Below are 18,844 nucleotides of genomic sequence, written 5' to 3' on the forward strand. Positions count from 1 at the left end.
GGAGGAAACTCACTCATACACGGGGAGTAAACTGCACACAGTCACCCAAGGCTGCAATTGAACCTGGGTCTCTGGCACTGAGGCAGCAGTGTCACCCACTGTGCCAACATGCTGCCCTCTGACACTATGACACTCTTGTCATTGGACCTAAGGAAGTTTAATGTGATTCCTGTGGTAATCTTCCAAACTGACTGGTTCAAGTGAACACTAGGCCATCTCCACTTGTCGGCGACTATTTTTTTAAACCTACAACATTCACTACTATCAATTTGAATTGGAGAATTTTTCAATATTTACGGAATTTAAGAATAGGCACATAATCAACAGGAAAGTTGTGCAATGCATAAAATATAGAAAATACACTTCTTTCTGATTTTCTGTGTGTCTGAGCAGTGTTTCAGGAGATTAGCTTGTTCAAACTGTACAGATCTCTGGCAAGACTTCCAATGCTATGTCTAGATCTCTTCACCAAAGCACGGGCGAGTCATTTAGGTACTGGTGTAGTGGAGGACATCTACTTAGACTGATTCTTGGCATCGGGGAATTGTGTTTTGAGGAAAGACCAGGAAAAACCTGTGTTTTATTTTCAAAGGAACGGACAGAAAGGGACTCGGGACTTTATATGACAGTGTAAGATGTGGAACAGGTAAACCTGGGATATTGTTTCAAATTAAATTTAACCTCCGCTCTTGCTTTTTAATTTAGGGATTTAAAACTAACATCAGGAAATTCCTAGCACACAGTGGGCAACACTTAGAATGGACTTCTGGGCAGGTGTGGAGATAGAAAAAAACAGACATATATTTAAGAAACACTGTTTGAGGAGGGAGGCTGCTGTTTTTGGGACAGATGAGCTGGAATGTACTTGTATTGAGCGATTTTTATATACATACTTTTCATTCTGGATATATTGTTAACACTTTCTTTAGAAATCGCAGTTTTAACAAAAGTTGTGTTTTCACTTCAGACACTTGTATCTCTTTCCTCCTGTTCCCACTTTCTGCTAATCACCTTTTCACCTCTCCCCTTTTGAAGCATTAACACTTTACCAGGTATTTACTCCGTTTGAGGGTGGCGCAGTGGGTTAGCACTGCAGCTTCAAGGCGTTGAGGTCCCAGGTTCGATCCCGGCTCTGGGTCACTGTCCATGTGGAGTTTGCACATTCTCCCCGTGTTTGCGTGAGTTTCGCCCCCACAACCCAAAAATATGCAAGCTAGGTGGATTGGCCATGCTAAATTGCCCCTTAATTGGGAAAAAATGAATTGGGTACTCTAATTTTTTTAAAAACTCCGTTTGTTCAAGCCTTTTCTTCAGTCCTCTGCCAACAGGGGTCGCTGTTTCATAATTGGTATGACCCCCATCTTTGCTCCTCATCCCAGATGCTACTTTTTACATTCGATGTGATGAGCTAATTCAGCACCGGCTGGGAATAGAACCTGAGTTTTCTGGTCTGTTGTTCAACTATTTTCCTCCAATTTTATTTCTCTTGCTAAATTAGCTTTCTAGCTGGGTTAAATTCTACGGATGCCACTCCACAAGTGCCAATCGCATTCAAATAATCTTTTATTTGTGCGTCAGTCTTAATGAGTGGTGTCAGGGTACTGACTCTTGAGGATATGCTACTGTGCCTGATGCTGTCCTCACTTGCCTTGGCTTGGTTTCTTCCAGGAAGAATTGACATAGAACATTAAGGAGCAGAGACGTGGCACATTTTCCCTTTCCTAATCCAGGGGATATGCATCTTACTGCCATGCCTTTGCTGCTGTGAAAGCTCTGTATAGAAAAAAAAGATTAGTTACTGATCTTTATGGTTTGCTGTGACTGAGTAGTAGCTGGGTGACCCATTCCTGGGCTCCCATGAATGTGATGTAAAACAGGAGCTAGGAGGTGTACATATGCATCCAGTTATGATCCTGTTGATGCCAATAACTTTTTTAAATGATGAATTTCCCAGTGACTGAAAAAGAATGAGGACAATATTCCACATGCTAAAATGAACATAGTTAACCAACACATCAAAGTAACAAAATGGTACAGGAAAGTAAGTTATCAAGCGGAGGCAGTGTCTGCAAAGGGATATAGACAGGGTAAGTGAGATGGAGTATAACGTGAGTAAATTAAATTCTTCACTTTGGCAGGAAGAATAGAAAAGCAGTATTCCATTTAAATGGAGAAAGATTGCAGAACTCTGGAATATATTGGGTGTCCTAGTATATGTATCGCAAAATGTTAGTGTGCAGGTACAGCAAATGATCGGAAGGCAAATGGAATGTTGGCCTTTATTGCAAGAAGAATGGAATGTAAAAGTGGGGAGGTTTTGCTGCAGCTGAATAGGGCCTTGGTCTTGGGGCCGATTTAGCTCAGGTGGTTGGACAGCTGGTTTGTGATATGAAGCAAGGCCAACAGCGTGAGTTCAGTCCCTGTACCGGCCGAGGTTGTTCATGAAGGCCCGTCTGCGCAACCTTTTCCCTCGCCCAAGTTGTGGTGATCCTCTTGTTGTAGTGGTTAGCACTGCTGCCTCATGGCGCTGAGGACCCGGGTTCAATCCTGGCCCCAGGTCACTGTGGAGTTTGCACATTCTCCCCGTGTTTGTGAGGGTCTTACCCCACAACCCAAAGATATGCAGGGGAGGTGGATTGGCCACGCTAAATTGCCCCTTAATTGAAGAAAATTAGGAACTCTAAATTTAAAAAAATAAATAAACAGTTCTCCCTGCTTTTCAAAGTAGCTGCTGTTTCCCCATGCAGCAGTTATTTATTTCTGTCTCATCTTTATTGTGTCTAAAATAAACATCCGTCTCTTTTTGTGTTAAGGTATAAAAACTGTCACTTGATAAATTTTGGTTTGCATTTCTTACCCCATGACAACTAAATCACACGAACCTGTCTCATGGGATTCTTAGTCCAGGATTCTCTAACGGTAAACTTGCAGGTTGAGTCCGTAATTAAGAAAGCAAATGCAATGTTGTCATTTATCTCAAGAGGCTTGGAATATAAAAGCAGGGATGTACTTCTGAAGCTTTATAAAGCATTAGTTAGGCCCCATTTAGAATATTGTGAGCAATTTTGGGCCCCACACCTCGGGAAGGACACACTGGCACTGGAGCGGGTCCAGCGGAGATTCACACGGATGATCCCAGGAATGGTAGGCCTAACATACGATGAAAGTCTGAGGATCCTGGGATTATATTCATTGGAGTTTAGGAGGTTGAGGGAAGATCTAATAGAAAATTACAAGATAATGAATGGCTTAGATAGGGTGGACGTAGGGAATTTGTTTCCATTAGCAGGAGAGACTAGGACCCGGGGGCACAGCCTTAGAATAAAAGGAAGTCACTTTAGAACAGAGATGAGGAGAAATTTCTTCAGCCAGAGAGTGGTGGGTCTGTGGAATTCATTGCCTCAGAGGTCGGTGGAGGCCGGGACGTTGAGTGTCTTTAAGACAGAAGTTGATAAATTCTTGATTTCTCGAGGAATTAAGGGCTATGGAGAGAGAGCGGGTAAATGGAGTTGAAATCAGCCATGATTGAATGGTGGAGTGGACTCGATGGGCCGAATGGCCTTCCGCTCCTATGTCTTATGGTCTCATGCCAGTTAGTATGGTCACCACCTCTCATTTAGAATAATGTTTCCTTAAGTTAGAAGAGACATAACTGTCTTGAAAGATCAATGTTCGGAACAATCTCAACATGGTTGATGTCTGAAACTTCCAATATGGAGAATTAAATCTCTGGTATCAGTGAGTGTTGAAACTTTATCACCTCACCAATCTGGAAGTAGTCATATAAAGTACATAGATATAATGTTGGCGAGGGGCTTTACGTGCTTGGTTTATGGGGCATATTTAAGTTTGGTGGTGTGCACTGTTATTTTTAGGGTTCAGATGATTCCTGCTCAACATTTAAGGGCAAGTGAGATTCCCTTTGTATTTCCTTGGGAAGAAGTAATCACTGATGATTCCATACTTTATGGTTGGATGGATTTAGAGGATGGAGATTAGAAACGATTAGCTTATAATGAAAGAAAAGGAAACCAGATATCCTCCACATGGATGTTTTAATGTAACCCTTCTATTAAAAGTGTTTTGCCTGTCCACCCTGTTTAGCCTTTTGACAATTTTGTTCACAGAACAGTTTTCTTCAGAATAGCTTTTGCTGTATCATGCACCTTATTGTTCAACTAGTTTTTGCTAAAAATGTTTACATGCTGTTGAAGCCTTTTGAGTCTGCACTGATGGTGATATTTGCTCAGCACAAAGAGGGTACAGGGTATTAACATGTAAATTAATTTTTGGGATCCCATCAATTGAGCATAAAAAATACAGTTTGTTGTCATCTGACCCTTCAGATGCTGCTTATTTGAAAGACCGATGGCTGAAATGTTTCTAATATGAGTGGGAAGATCAGTCCTCTATCTAGGACTAAACTTGCATCTCTGTCTTAATTTCTCTCCTATCTCCTCATATGTCCATTCTGAAATCATCTTGCCTATGAGACCCACCTCGGGCCCCTTGACCCTAATCCCACTAAACTGCTGATGACAACTTTCCCTCTTGCTCCCGAGAGAGAGATTTTTGTTGAGCAAAGATATTAAGGGATATGGATCAAAGGCAGGTATGTGGAGTTAGGTCACAGATCAGCCATGATCTCATTAAATGGCGGGACCAGCTGGAGGGGTCTTTGCAAACTGCCATCCCCCTTTCCCATCCAAAGTCCTTGAACGTGTTTCCACCTTCCAAATCCATGTCAATTTTTCCTGGAAATTTTATTTTAAATCCTCCACTGTTTTCTGTCTTTGCCACAGTGCTGAAATGGTTCTTGACAGTGCAAATGGCACCCTGTGCGATTTCAATGAAGGTAAACTACCTCTCCTCGACTTGTCTGCAATCTTAATCACACCATCTTCCAAAGTTTCCTGCTGTTGTCCAGACTGCTCTTTCTTGCCTAATTATAGCCAAGGATCATTTGCACGACTTCTCGTACCTCTGGCCTCACATAAGAATCTATCCTCTGGGATTGTAACAGGGTCTTGGTATTAGTTAGGATGTGGTCAGCAAAAGTATGGGGGGGGGTTAGAATCTGAGGCCAGCAAGGAGTCCAGAGGTAACAAAGGTATGAGTGTGGGTTTCAGATGTGCAATGTTACAGAAGTGAAAATAGGCAGTTAGCAGAAACATGTCCCTGGGAGCTCACCAACTTTTTCATACCTACATGCAGCCCCTTGGCAACATCATCTGAAAGCTGTTTGTTTTCAAATATGCAATGGCAAAACCCAACTCTATAAACTCCGCACTGGCATGAGCAGTAACGTTTTTCAATGAACTGTTAGGAAGACTGAAGCCATTGTTTTCGTCTCCTGCTCCAAACTTTGTTCCTTAGTGATAACTCCCTCCTTCGCCCTGGAAACTGAGATTAAACCAGACTGTTTACAATCATAATTCAGAATGAAATAGCGGGCAGGATTCTCCCTTCCCTGACACCGATTTTGTAATCGTTGATTGGGTGGAGAATCCAGTTTGACGGTGAAATTGGGGGCGCCGCCTGTTTGCCGCAGGTTTCATATGCTCCGCCCCCTCCAAAACGGCATCATCACGGCGCACCCCGTTGGGACGGCCTGAGCGCGTCACCCGAAGTCCCTCCCCCAGTGGGCTGAGTTCCCGACGTCGCGGTTCACTTATGGTCTCAGCCGTGCGGGAACCCGGCGTGGCGGCTGTGGACTGTGTCCAGCACCGTCACAGTCGGGCAGGAGCTGTGCTGCCGGTGTGGTGTGGGGGGGGGGGGGGGGGGGGGCAAAGGGGCACTTTGGCAGCTCGGGTTTGCGCACGGCCGACGCCATGGACCCGGCCATTCTCTGGCCGTTTATTTTGTGGAGGCAGGAAGTTGTACATGGCACGGCTGCTAGCCCATCACCAGTCGCAGGATCGGTGAGGGGACGTCGCTGATTTTTTTCCCATGTAAAAAGCCACAGATCTTCCACACCTAACCTCAGAAACGGTGAATCTGGCCCCAAATCTGTTTTTTTTTTCTACGCTCGTCTCAGCTTCTTCTGTTGGCTGGTAAACTTGCCTGTGTGGGGAATGTTTTCATTTGGCTTTTTATTCAAATGTTTTCTTCACATAAACCTTTGTTTGGATATTTCTGTTACTAGCATGTGAGCATGCTATTCCAATCGCCCTGTTTGCTTGGTCTCTGGAAATTTTAATAATTTCTATTGTTCAAGAAATATTTCGCTTTTCTTTATCGGCAACTTGAGTACTTTGTTTCGGTTCTGAGTTAAGCTGGAGAATTCAAACCATCCTCTGTATCGCAAAAGTTCTAACTCAGTATTTTTGTGATTTTGAATATGTGCCTTCTATTTACTGTCTTGCCATGATGTGTTTGACTTTTTTTTTTAAATAATATTTTATTGAAAATTTTTGGTCAACCAACACAGTACATTGTGCATCCTTTACACAACATTATAACAATACAGATAATAATGACCTTTTTTATTTAAACAAGAACAAAAGAAAACAACAACAAATAAATAAATATTAAATAACAAAAAATAAAAACTAGCCCTAATTGGCAACTGCCTTGTCTCAGGCCACCCCCCCCCCCCCCACCCCACACCCCAAGTCCTGGGCTGCTGCTGCTGCCTTCTTTGTTCTCCCCTATCTATCTTTCCGCAAGATATTCGACGAACGGTTGCCACCGCCTAGTAAACCCTTGAGCCGACCCCCTTAGGACGAACTTAATCCGCTCTAACTTTATGAACCCCGCCATATCATTTATCCAGGTCTCCACCCCCGGGGGCTTGGCTTCTTTCCACATTAGCAATATTCTGCGCCGGGCTACTAGGGACGCAAAGGCCAAAACATCGGCCTCTTTCGCCTCCTGCACTCCCGGCTCTTGTGCAACCCCAAATATAGCCAACCCCCAGCTTGGTTCGACCCGGACTCCTACTACTTTCGAAAGCACCTTTGTCACCCCCATCCAAAACCCCTGTAGTGCCGGGCATGACCAAAACATATGGGTATGATTCGCTGGGCTTCTCGAGCACCTCGCACACCTATCCTCCACCCCAAAAAATTTACTGAGCCGTGTTCCAGTCATATGTGCCCTGTGTAATACCTTAAACTGAATCAGGCTTAGCCTGGCGCACGAGGACGACGAGTTTACCCTGTTTAGGGCATCTGCCCACATCCCCTCCTCAATCTCCTCCCCTAGCTCTTCTTCCCATTTCCCTTTTAGTTCGTCCATCATAGTCTCCCCTTCGTCTCTCATTTCCCTATATATATCCGACACCTTACCGTCCCCCACCCATTTCTTTGAGATGACTCTGTCCTGCACCTCTTGTGTCGGGAGCTGCGGGAATTCCCTCGCCTGCTGCCTCGCAAAAGCCCTCAATTGCATGTACCTGAATGCATTCCCTTGGGGCAACCCATATTTCTCGGTCAGCGCTCCCAGACTTGCAAACTTCCCATCCACAAATAGATCTTTCAATTGCGTTATACCTGCTCTTTGCCACATTCCATATCCCCCATCCATTCCCCCCGGGGCAAACCTATGGTTGTTTCTTATCGGGGACCCCCCCAGTGCTCCGGTCTTTCCCCTATGTCATCTCCACTGTCCCCAAATCTTCAGTGTAGCTACCACCACCGGACTCGTGGTATAGTTCCTTGGTGAGAACGGCAATGGGGCTGTCACCATAGCCTGCAGGCTGGTCCCCCTACAGGACGCCCTCTCTAATCTCTTCCACGCCGCTCCTTCCTCCACTCCCATCCACTTACTCACCATTGAAATATTAGCGGCCCAATAATACTCACTTAGGCTCGGTAGTGCCAGCCCCCCCCTATCCCTACTACGCTGTAAGAATCCCTTCCTCACTCTCGGAGTCTTCCCGGCCCAAACAAAACCCATAATACTCTTTTCTATCCTTTTGAAAAAAGCCTTCGCGATCACCACCGGGAGACACTGAAACACAAAAAGGAATCTCGGGAGGACCACCATCTTAACTGCCTGCACCCTCCCTGCCATTGACAATGCTACCATGTCCCATCTCTTGAAATCTTCCTCCATCTGTTCCACCAACCGCGTCAAATTTAGCCTGTGCAATGTGCCCCAATTCTTAGCTATCTGGATCCCCAGGTAACGAAAGTCTCTTGTTACCTTCCTCAACGGTAGGTCTTCTATTTCTCTACTCTGCTCCCCTGGATGCACCACAAACAGCTCACTCTTTCCCATGTTCAATTTATACCCTGAAAAATCCCCAAACTCCCCAAGTATCCGCATTATTTCTGGCATCCCCTCCGCTGGATCCGCCACATATAGTAGCAGATCATCCGCATATAAAGATACCCGGTGTTCTTCTCCTCCCCTAAGTATTCCCCTCCATCCCTTGGAACCTCTCAGCGCTATCGCCAGGGGCTCAATCGCCAGTGCAAACAGTAATGGGGACAGAGGACATCCCTGTCTTGTCCCTCTATGGAGCCGAAAATATGCCGATCCCCGTCCATTCGTGACCACACTCGCCACTGGGGCCCTATACAACAGCTGCACCCATCTAACATACCCCTCTCCGAACCCAAATCTCCTCAACACCTCCCACAGATAATCCCACTCCACTCTATCAAATGCTTTCTCGGCATCCATCGCCACTACTATCTCCGTTTCACCCTCTGGTGGGGCCATCATCATTACCCCTAACAACCTCCGTATGTTCGTGTTCAGCTGTCTCCCCTTCACAAACCCAGTTTGGTCCTCATGAACCACCCCCGGGACACATTCCTCTATTCTCATTGCCATTACCTTGGCCAAGACCTTGGCATCTACATTGAGGAGGGAGATTGGTCTGTAGGACCCGCATTGTAGCGGATCCTTTTCCTTCTTTAAAAGAAGCGATATCGTTGCTTCTGACATAGTCGGGGGCAGTTGTCCCCTTTCCTTTGCCTCGTTGAAGGTCCTCGTCAGTAGCGGGGCGAGCAAGTCCAAATATTTTCTGTAAAATTCAACTGGGAATCCGTCCGGTCCCGGGGCCTTTCCCGTCTGCATGTTCCTAATTCCTTTCACCACTTCTTCTACCGTGATCTGTGCTCCCAATCCCATCCTTTCCTGCTCTTCCACCTTGGGAATTTCCAGCCGATCCAAAAACTCCATCATTCTCTCCCTCCCATCCGGGGGTTGAGCTTCATACAATTTTTTATAAAATGTCTTAAACACTTCATTCACTCTCTCCGCTCCCCGCTCCGTCTCTCCATCTTCGTCTCTCACCCCCCCTATTTCCCTCGCTGCTCCCCTTTTCCTCAATTGGTGTGCCAGCAACCTGCTCGCCTTCTCTCCATATTCATACTGTACACCCTGCGCCTTCCTCCATTGTGCCTCTGCAGTGCCTGTGGTCAGCAAGTCAAATTCCACATGCAGCCTTTGCCTTTCCCTATACAGTCCCTCCTCCGGTGCTTCCGCATACTGTCTGTCCACCCTCAAAAGTTCTTGCAACAACCGCTCCCGTTCCTTACTCTCCTGCTTCCCTTTATGTGTCCTTATTGATATCAGCTCCCCCCTAACCACCGCCTTCAACGCCTCCCAGACCACTCCCACCTGAACCTCCCCATTGTCATTGAGTTCCAAGTACTTTTCAATGCATCCCCTCACCCTTAAGCACACCCCCTCATCCGCCATTAGTCCCATATCCATTCTCCAGGGTGGACGCCCTCTTGTTTCCTCCCCTATCTCCAAGTCTACCCAGTGTGGGGCATGATCCGAAATGGCTATAGCCGTATATTCCGTTCCCCTCACCCTCGGGATCAATGCCCTACCCAACACAAAAAAGTCTATGCGTGAATAGACTTTATGGACATAGGAGAAAAACGAGAACTCCTTACTCCTAGGTCTACTGAATCTCCACGGGTCCACCCCTCCCATCTGCTCCATAAAATCCTTAAGCACCTTGGCTGCTGCCGGCCTCCTACCAGTCCTGGACTTTGACCTATCCAGCCTTGGTTCCAACACCGTGTTAAAGTTTCCCCCCATTATCAGCTTTCCGGTCTCTAGGTCTGGGATGCGTCCTAGCATTCGCCTCATAAAATTGGCATCGTCCCAATTCGGGGCATACACGTTTACCAACACCACCATCTCTCCCTGTAATTTGCCACTCACCATCACGTATCTGCCCCCGTTATCCGCCACTATAGTCTTTGCCTCGAACATTACCCGCTTCCCCACTAATATAGCCACCCCCCTGTTTTTCGCATCCAGCCCCGAATGGAACACCTGCCCTACCCATCCTTTGCGCAACCCAACCTGATCTATCAGTTTCAGGTGCGTTTCCTGTAACATGACCACATCTGCTTTAAGTTTCTTAAGGTGTGCGAGTACTCGTGCCCTCTTTATCGGCCCGTTAAGCCCCCTCACGTTCCACGTGATCAGCCGAGTTGGGGGGCTTCCCACCCCCCCCCCCCCTTGCCGGTTAGCCATCATCTTTTTCCAGCTTCTCGCCCCGTTCCCACGCGGCTGTATTTCTCCCAGACGGTGCCCCCCCGCCCATCCTTTCCCGCACCCACTCCCCCCTTTCCCCAGCAGCAGCAACCCAGTAATTCCCCCCTCCCCCCGCTAGACCCCCCGCTAGCGTAATTACTCCCCCCATGTTGCTCCCAGAAGTCAGCAAACTCTGGCTGACCTCGGCTTCCCCCCGTGATCACGGCTCGCCCCGTGCGGCGCCCCCTCCTTCCTGCTTCTCTATTCCCGCCATAATTATCATAGCGCGGGAACCAAGCCCGCGCCTCTCCCTCGGCCCCGCCTCCCATGGCCAACGCCCCATCTCCTCTCCCTCCCCACCTCCCCCCATCACCACCTGTGGGAGAAAGAAAAGTTACCATACCGCAGGATTAATCATACAATCCCTCTTCGCCCCCCCCCCCCACTCGTCCCACCACTTTGTCCAAACGTTCATTTTCGTAGTCCAATCATTCCAATTTTTCTTCTACAATAAAAGTCCACGCTTCATCCGCCGTCTCAAAGTAGTGGTGCCTCCCTTGATATGTGACCCACAGTCTTGCCGGTTGCAGCATTCCAAACTTTATCTTTTTTTTGTGAAGTACCGCTTTGGCCCGATTAAAGCTCGCCCTCCTTCTCGCCACCTCCGCACTCCAATCTTGATAGACGCGGATCACCGCGTTCTCCCATTTACTACACCGAGTTTTCTTCGCCCATCTAAGGACCATTTCTCTACCCTTAAAACGGAGAAATCTCACCACTATGGCTCTGGGAGCTTCTCCTGCTCTCGGTCCTCGCACCATAACTCGGTATGCTCCCTCCACCTCCAACGGACCCGTCGGGGTCTCCACTCCCATTAACGAGTGCAGCATCGTGCTCACATATGCCCCGACGTCCGCCCCCTCCACACCTTCAGGAAGGCCAAGAATCCTCAAGTTGTTCCTCCTTGCGTTATTTTCCAGTGCCTCCAACCTCTCCACAGATCGTTTCTGGTGTGCCTCCTGTATCTCCGACTTCACCACCAGGCCCTGTATGTCGTTTTCATTCTCTGCTGCTTTCGCCTTCACGACCCGAAGCTCCTGCTCCTGGGTCTTTTGTTCCTCTTTCAGCCCTTCAATCGCCTGTAATATCGGGGCCAACAACTCTTTCTTCATTTCCTTTTTTATCTCCTCCACGCAGCGTTTCAAGAACTCTTGTTGTTCAGGGCCCCATATGAAACTGCCACCTTCCGACGCCATCTTGGTTTCTGCTTGCCTTCCTTGCCGTTGTTCCAAAGGATCCGCTGCAATCCGGCCACTTTCCTCTCCTTTTTCCATCCGTGTCCAGGGGGAACACCCTTCTGGTTTACCGCACGGTGTTTTCAGCCGTTAAAATTGCCGTTGGGGCTCCTATCAAGAGCCCAAAAGTCCGTTTCACAGGGAGCTGCCGAAACGTGCGACTCAGCTGGTCATCGCCGCACCCGGAAGTCCATGTGTTTGACTTTTATTGGCCTTGTTTACTTGCGCTGATACCTTTTTATAATGACCTGTGTATCGATAGACCTTGATAGGTTTCATTTTCAGAGTGAAACAGAATTATTTGTGCTGTTTTGTGCACAATTATTACTGCGCTGAAATTCCATCAGTTGCTGTGGTGGGATTTGAGGCCCCATCCCCAGCGCATTAGCCCAGGCCACTGTGTTACTCACCCAGTTACATTGCCGCTATGCTGCCATCTCCTCACAAATTAGAGGATGTCCGTTATTTATTTTCTGTTGTCTGTTTCTAAGAGTTGCGATAGAATCGCAACAGATCCATTACTTGGCTTCCACTCTGGGGAGGAAGGAGGATGTGCATTGAAAAGAACTGCCTCTTTTTAGAAACCGATTGAGCAATTAGCCTGTAATCTACCACATTATTTGCTTATTTCAAACTCCTTTGTGTGCCGACATTAAAGGGATATGTCAAATTAGAGACCACTCCACTTCAAGTAAACATGGCTCATAGGTAGGTTGAGGTACAGAGTATGATCGCAATGACATGGGTAAATTATTGTTTCAAGGAATAAAGATTTTTTTTAAACCTTCACTAATGGCTTGCTCTCTTCACCTTTATGATTTTTCTGCAGTTGATTTTTGAAACATTGCTTCTTTGCAGAAATTTGGCTCCCTCTTATATTTTTACTTCTTGATTTTCGTTATCTGGTTTGGATGTCCTTAATCTTGAAATTTTGTTTTATCTGGTTTCCAGCAAAATATTTTGTTACCTAGTGATTTCCTGTGTTGTTTGCCACGCATTTCTAAGTCATTTGGGAAGCTCGAACAAGGTGTGAGGTTGCCTTTACTGAACTCTTAGCCACACAGCTTTTGTAGAATTTAAGATCTAAATTGGTTTAATTCAACATAGTTTCCCTTCCCGTGACTGATCAACGTGATACTACCTAGCGACAAAACGCTTGTTTATCTCTGAAAAATGATTTGTGTGTCTTTTTGAGAAGAAAAATACCAAATTGTAACTGGGCAATATACAAAAGATGAGTAAATTGGTGCTAAGACCTGGGTACTACCTTTTGAGGAGTGCTCTGTAAAGTTAAGGTTGTTATCCAAACCTATTTACCTCTGCGAAAAATATGCCACACTTCCTGAAAACAGTAGTACACCGTTGATGTTTAATGTTAAATGGTGGAACACATGATTAAACAATGAAATGAGAATATATTGAGAGATGATCAGGAATGAAGTCTTTCTGCAGCCTCTAACAACTCAATGCATTGGTTTACTTTAGCAGTTCTTGTTTAAGTTGCATGAAAAAGCTGTACAAAAGAACCTTTGAGTGAATGATATGAAGTACTTTTAAAAAATATCATTACTCTGGGTATTAAATAAATAACATTTTGCCCAATATCATACCGAACCTGTTTTCATTGCCTGCTTTTTTTGTGATTGTCAAATTTAGAACATTATCACGATTAACAAACGGGATGAAGGTCTATCAATATTGCTAATTTTAACAATCCTGAAAATAAATAATCTGTTCTGATCAATTTCTTAAATTTATTTTGGCCGCAGAAACAGTACACTCATAAAATCAATTTTTGTTTGCACTTGCCCCTTGAGTGTCAGCATATCATGGGCGCCAGTGCTATTTGATGGATACGGCCACTTGAGAAACTGATTTGTGAATTTATTGTTTGCACTTTGACCAGTTTCATTTCTCAATAACTTCACTGCCAACGGCTTTTCTCTATTGTAGCCAGTGATGTTTAAAATGTAAGGATTCTAATGGCCACTGCCACCAAAAGGGATTGTGGTGATGAGGCTGTTGGGTACCTTATGGAAAAAGAAAATGCAAACTGGAAACTGGTGCTTCTGAGCTCACTGTGGTAGATTTGCTGACCTGAAAACCCTGATAACTTAAAGCATAAATGCCAGACTGGACTGGTTCAGCCAAATAGCCTGTTGCTGTGTCATAATCTTGTGTAAATCATCACATGATGCAAACAACACCACCATTTGCCGAGTAAAGGTTTGTCAACCATGTGAACATCAGGTCATGTAGAACGTAGCTACTAGAACAGTCCTTTTATTCTGCAGTTGGGTCACATACATAGGGCAGAGTAGCACTCGCAGTTGAATTTGTGGAATTTTTCCCCCCATCCCGTCCACCAACCATCCCCACAGCATCTGAGTGAGATTACCGTCATGATTTTGGAAGCTGTAAACACGCTAAGCTTCGCAGGTGTCCATAATGTGCATGTGCAAGCACTGGATTTAAGTGATTTTAAAATTAAATCCAGTTTCTGTTTGCATCAATTAGCAGGCGATGAAGAGAGTGAAGACGAAAAAGGCCAAAAAGATGGTCGCCAGAAAAGGCAAGCTGCGTCTAAAGCTGCAAGCAAACAGAGAGAGATTCTGCTGGATGATGGAGGAAGTGAGGAGGAGCATGAAGATGATGAAGAGGCTGTTCAAGAAAGTGAGTGGTTTTATTTGTGCCAACGGCTTCAATAGTAATTCTGTGCACAGTAAAATTGAAATTGGTGGGTACAATGTGGGCACCACCGAGACGTGGGGGATCAGGGCTGCGATCTAAATATCCAAGGATGTGTGTCCATAAGACATAAGAGCAGAATTAGGCCATTCGTCCATCGAGTCTGCTCCGTCACTCAATCATGGCTGATATATCTCTCATCCCCATTCTTCTGCCTTCTCCCCATAACTCCTGATCCCCATATTAATCAAGAACCGATCTATCTCTGTCTTAAAGACACTCAAGTGATTTTTGCCTCCACAGCCTTCTACGGCAAAGAGTTCCACAGATTCACCACCATCTGATTGACAAAATTCCTCGTCTCTGTTTTAAAGGATCATCCCTTCAGTATGAGGCTGTGTCCTCCGATTCTAGTTTTTCCTACAAGTGGAAACATCCTCTCCACGTCCACTCTATCCAGGCTTCTCCATATCCTGTAAGTTTCAATAAGATCCCCTCATCCTTCCTTCTAAACTCCAACGAGTACAGACACAGAGTCCTCGACCGCTCCACATATGACAAGCTCTTCGTCCCAGGGATCATTCTTGTGAACCTCTTCTGGACCCTTTCAAAGGCCAGAACTTCAAGAGAGTTGGAGCAGAGGTGAGTGTAGTTGCCATCATGAAGGAGAAAATGCTGGGGAAGCTGAAAGGTCTGAAGGTAGAGAAATCACCCAGACTGGATGGACTACACCCAGAGCTCTGAGGAAGATACCTGAGGAGATTGTGGAGGCATTGGTGGTGGTCTTTCAGGAATCACGAGTCGGTGAGGATCCCAGAGGACTGAAAAATGGCTAATGTAACACCCCTGTTTAAGAAGGGAGGGAGGTAGGAGACGGAAAATTATAGGCTGGTTAGCCTGATGTTGGTCGTTGGTAAGATTTTGGAGTCCGTTAGTAAGGATGAAATTGTGGAGTACTTGGAAGTGCATAGTAAAATAGGGCTGTGACAGCACGGCTTTGATCAAGGGGTGATCATGCATGACAAATCTGTTGAATTCTTTGCAGAAGTAATGAGTTAGACTAAGGAGAGCCTGTGGACCTGATCTATTTGGTGTTCCAGAAGACCTTTGACATGGTGCTGTACAGCAGGCTGCTAACACCCATGGTGTTGGGGAAAAGGTACTGGCATGGGTAGAGGATTGGCTGACTGGCAGAAGGCAGAGAGTGGGGATAAAGGGGTCTTTTTCAGGGTGGCAGCGGTGATTAGTGGTGCTCCGCAGGGGGTCCGTGTTGGGACAACAACTATTCACTATATACATTAGCAACTTGAAGGACTGAACTGAGGGCATTGTTGCTAAGTTTGCAGATGATACAAAGATATGTAGAGGGACACGTAGTGTTGAGGAAGCAGGGAGGCTGCAGAAGGACTTGGACAGGCTAGGAAAGTTGGCAAAGAAGTGGCAGATGGAATACAAAGAAATGGCAGATGGAATACAATGTGGAAAAGTGTGAGGTTATGCATTTTGGAAGGACAAATAGAGGCATAGACTAATTTCTAAATAGTGAACGGCTTTGAAAATCTGAAAAGCAAAGGGACTTGATTTTTAAGGTTAACAAGCAGGTTCCATTGGCAGGTAGGAAGGCTAATGCTTTGTTAGTGTTCATTTTGAAAGGGCTGTACAGCTGAGGCTGTTTAAGGCTCTGGTCAGACCCCATTTGGAGTATTGTGAGCAGTTTTGGGCCCCGTAACTAAGGAACGGTCTGCTGGCCTTGGAGGCAGTTCAGAGGAGGTTCACAAGATTGATCCCAGGAATGAAGGGCTTGTCATAGGAGTGGTTGAGGACTCTGGGTACGTACTCTATGGAGTTCATAAGGATATGGGGGGGTCTCATTGAAACTTAATACTGAGTGGCCTAGATAAGAGTGGGCGTGGAGATGTTTCCACTGGTAGGAGAAACTAGAACCGAAGCGTTCAGCCTCAAACTGAAGGGACGGTCCTGTAAAACTGAGATGAGGAATTTCTTCAGGCAGAAGGTGGTGAATCTGTGGAACTCATTGCTGTAGAAGGCTGTGGAGGGCAAGGCACGGAGTGTCTTTAAGACAGATAGGTTCTTGATTTAATAAGGGGAGAGGGCAGGAGAATGGGGATGAGTACCTATCAGCTAGCACAGTGGTTAGCACTGTTGCTTCACAGCACCAGGGTCCCAGGTTTGATACCTGAAAGACGTGCTGTTAGGTAATTTGGACATTCTGAATTCTCCCTCCGTGTGCTCGAGCAGGCATCAGAATGTGGCTACCAGGGGCTTTTCACAGTCACTTCATTGCCGTGTTAATGTAAGCCTACTTGTGACAAAGATTATTATAATTGAATGGCGAAGCAGACTCAAAGGGCTGAGTGGCCTAATTCTGCTCCAACATTCACCCCGTGTCTGCATGGGTCTCACTCCCACAACCCAAAAAGATGTGCAGGGTAGATGAATTGGCCATGCTAAATTGCTGCTTAATTGCCGGGGGGAAATGAATTAGGTACTCTAAAAAATAAATTTAAATTCTGCTATATCTTAGTGGTCTTGAAAGGTTAATTGAAAGGTCCGCTAATTAAATATTCTTTATCCAAAACCTGTATCCAATTGCGTATTGATAATCAGATTTTACCGTTTTCTGATGAGATATAGTTATTGTTCATGTCGTAGGCCTACTTGCATTGCACTAGCTTAAGCCTATCTACAGTCTACAAATAATAGATTGTTTCTCCATTTGCCAACATTCTCATTCTACTTCTCACTTGTTAATATTATTGCACCTGCGATATAATATTACATTGTTTTATTAATCAATCCGTACTCTTCACTTAATTACCTCATAGACGCAGCACAGTCAAACTTCTGCAACAACTCCGCTTTTAGTTACAAATTGATATTTCCGTTTCTTTTTCTCACTGTTACCTAGAAGGACATCTGAAGTGTCTTTTTGACCTGTTCTTAGTGGATTGAAAGCACTAAATTGCCACAAAAATCATGAGTGCATGACTAAACTGCAGGAAAGCAACTGACTTTCCCTGCTAAGTTGGGTATGGTTGGCAATGTTCGTGTCAGCTCACATTGGGGTCCGTTCAAAAAAAAAAAAAATGAAAATGGTTCAGTTTTCAGATGTATGGATAAAAGGATATTCAACTGTATAATATCCGAAGAGGATGTTGTCTCAGACCAGGAAGTCCAGAGTCTCCGTTAGCTGACCATGGCAGTTGGGTGCTTGGTGGAAAGATTAGCTGGTGTGTTAGTGACAGTAGGACTGAGCTTAGCCTTGGTTCCATCCATAGGCTGCAAAATGTGTCTCACATGGAGTGGGCATTTGGCTGAGGAGTGGGATTATTACATACGCAGAAGGGACGATAACTGGGATCCGTGAGGGGGGAGAAAAGTTCCATTAAATTACCTGACCTTCTGGCTTACTTTGTTTTCTATTAACTCCTATTTGAAATGAATAGATCTCACGATCATATATTTGGTTCAATTTGGAGCCATTTCTTTTAAAGGTAAAGTTGCATTTAATGAATTGTACAGCATATACATGGTAAATATAATGAAGTGAAATGCATATGTGCAGTAATTGGACATTGCTTTGAGATGGGATGAAAATCCTGAACAGTACATAAACTCAAGTCTATTAAATGAAATGTGTTGAAGAGTCAAAATTGCTTTATGTGTAATTAAGGTAGAGGCATTTTACTCGTACCTTGTGGTTTTATTCATATGTAATCCTATATTCTGCATTAGAAACTCTCAGAAAATCATTCTGGTTGGAAGTAATGCTGTGTGGTTGCATAATAATATCAATAAATAGTTCTGAGATACTGCCAGAGTTCCCATGTAGTGCCAGTCCTGCTTAAGGAGTGGTTTCCATGGTGCCTGGAGAATAAAAATATTGTACATTATGACTGGGCAAGTTATCGCAAACCAGCCAGGGGAAAACTGCACGCTAGACCTACTATCGTTGGTGGCTGAGCCTTTTAAAGCAGTTTGCTGCTGGTGAAGTAAGTACTGTTGCTGGTTCAGTTGATAGTTTTAATATGTGCTTATTTAGGGCTTGAGTTTAAAATTATCGCTTTCCTGTGAGCATACATCCTTACATTGGTATTGTTTTTCAGTCTTAAGATGTTCTTCAAAACATGTGTTTTATTCTATCTCGTTTGTCGTGGTAAAGTGACTTGATTTTTGTTTTTAACTTGATGGATGACAGACACGATAGTTTCAAGTATGCATTTATTTCTCTGTCGGGAAATGGTTAAAAGACATGAGGGCCCGTTGTGACTTGATTGTAAGAAGGGTACACATTTGTTGCAAGATATTAAAGGTAACATTTGGGACCTCCTTTTATCTGCAGTCCAAACAGCTTCATTTATTGTAAATTTAAGTAGTCCTGATGGTGC

The 18,844-nt window shown here is 45.1% G+C and overlaps 1 protein-coding gene across 2 annotated transcripts in view; it reads left to right on the top strand.

Annotated features, from left to right (window-relative positions):
• Window positions 1–18,844, top strand: part of nucks1a (nuclear casein kinase and cyclin-dependent kinase substrate 1a) — a 45,950-nt gene that overhangs the window by 21,585 nt on the left and 5,521 nt on the right. For both annotated transcript variants that reach the window (XM_072480007.1, XM_072480008.1), the window contains exon 6: window positions 14,265–14,420. In XM_072480007.1, coding sequence (XP_072336108.1) covers window positions 14,265–14,420 — 156 coding nt within the window. The remainder of the gene's footprint in view (window positions 1–14,264; window positions 14,421–18,844) is intronic.

The sequence above is a fragment of the Scyliorhinus torazame genome, chromosome 17, assembly GCF_047496885.1.
Source record: "Scyliorhinus torazame isolate Kashiwa2021f chromosome 17, sScyTor2.1, whole genome shotgun sequence".
In the NCBI taxonomy this organism is placed as follows: domain Eukaryota; kingdom Metazoa; phylum Chordata; class Chondrichthyes; order Carcharhiniformes; family Scyliorhinidae; genus Scyliorhinus; species Scyliorhinus torazame.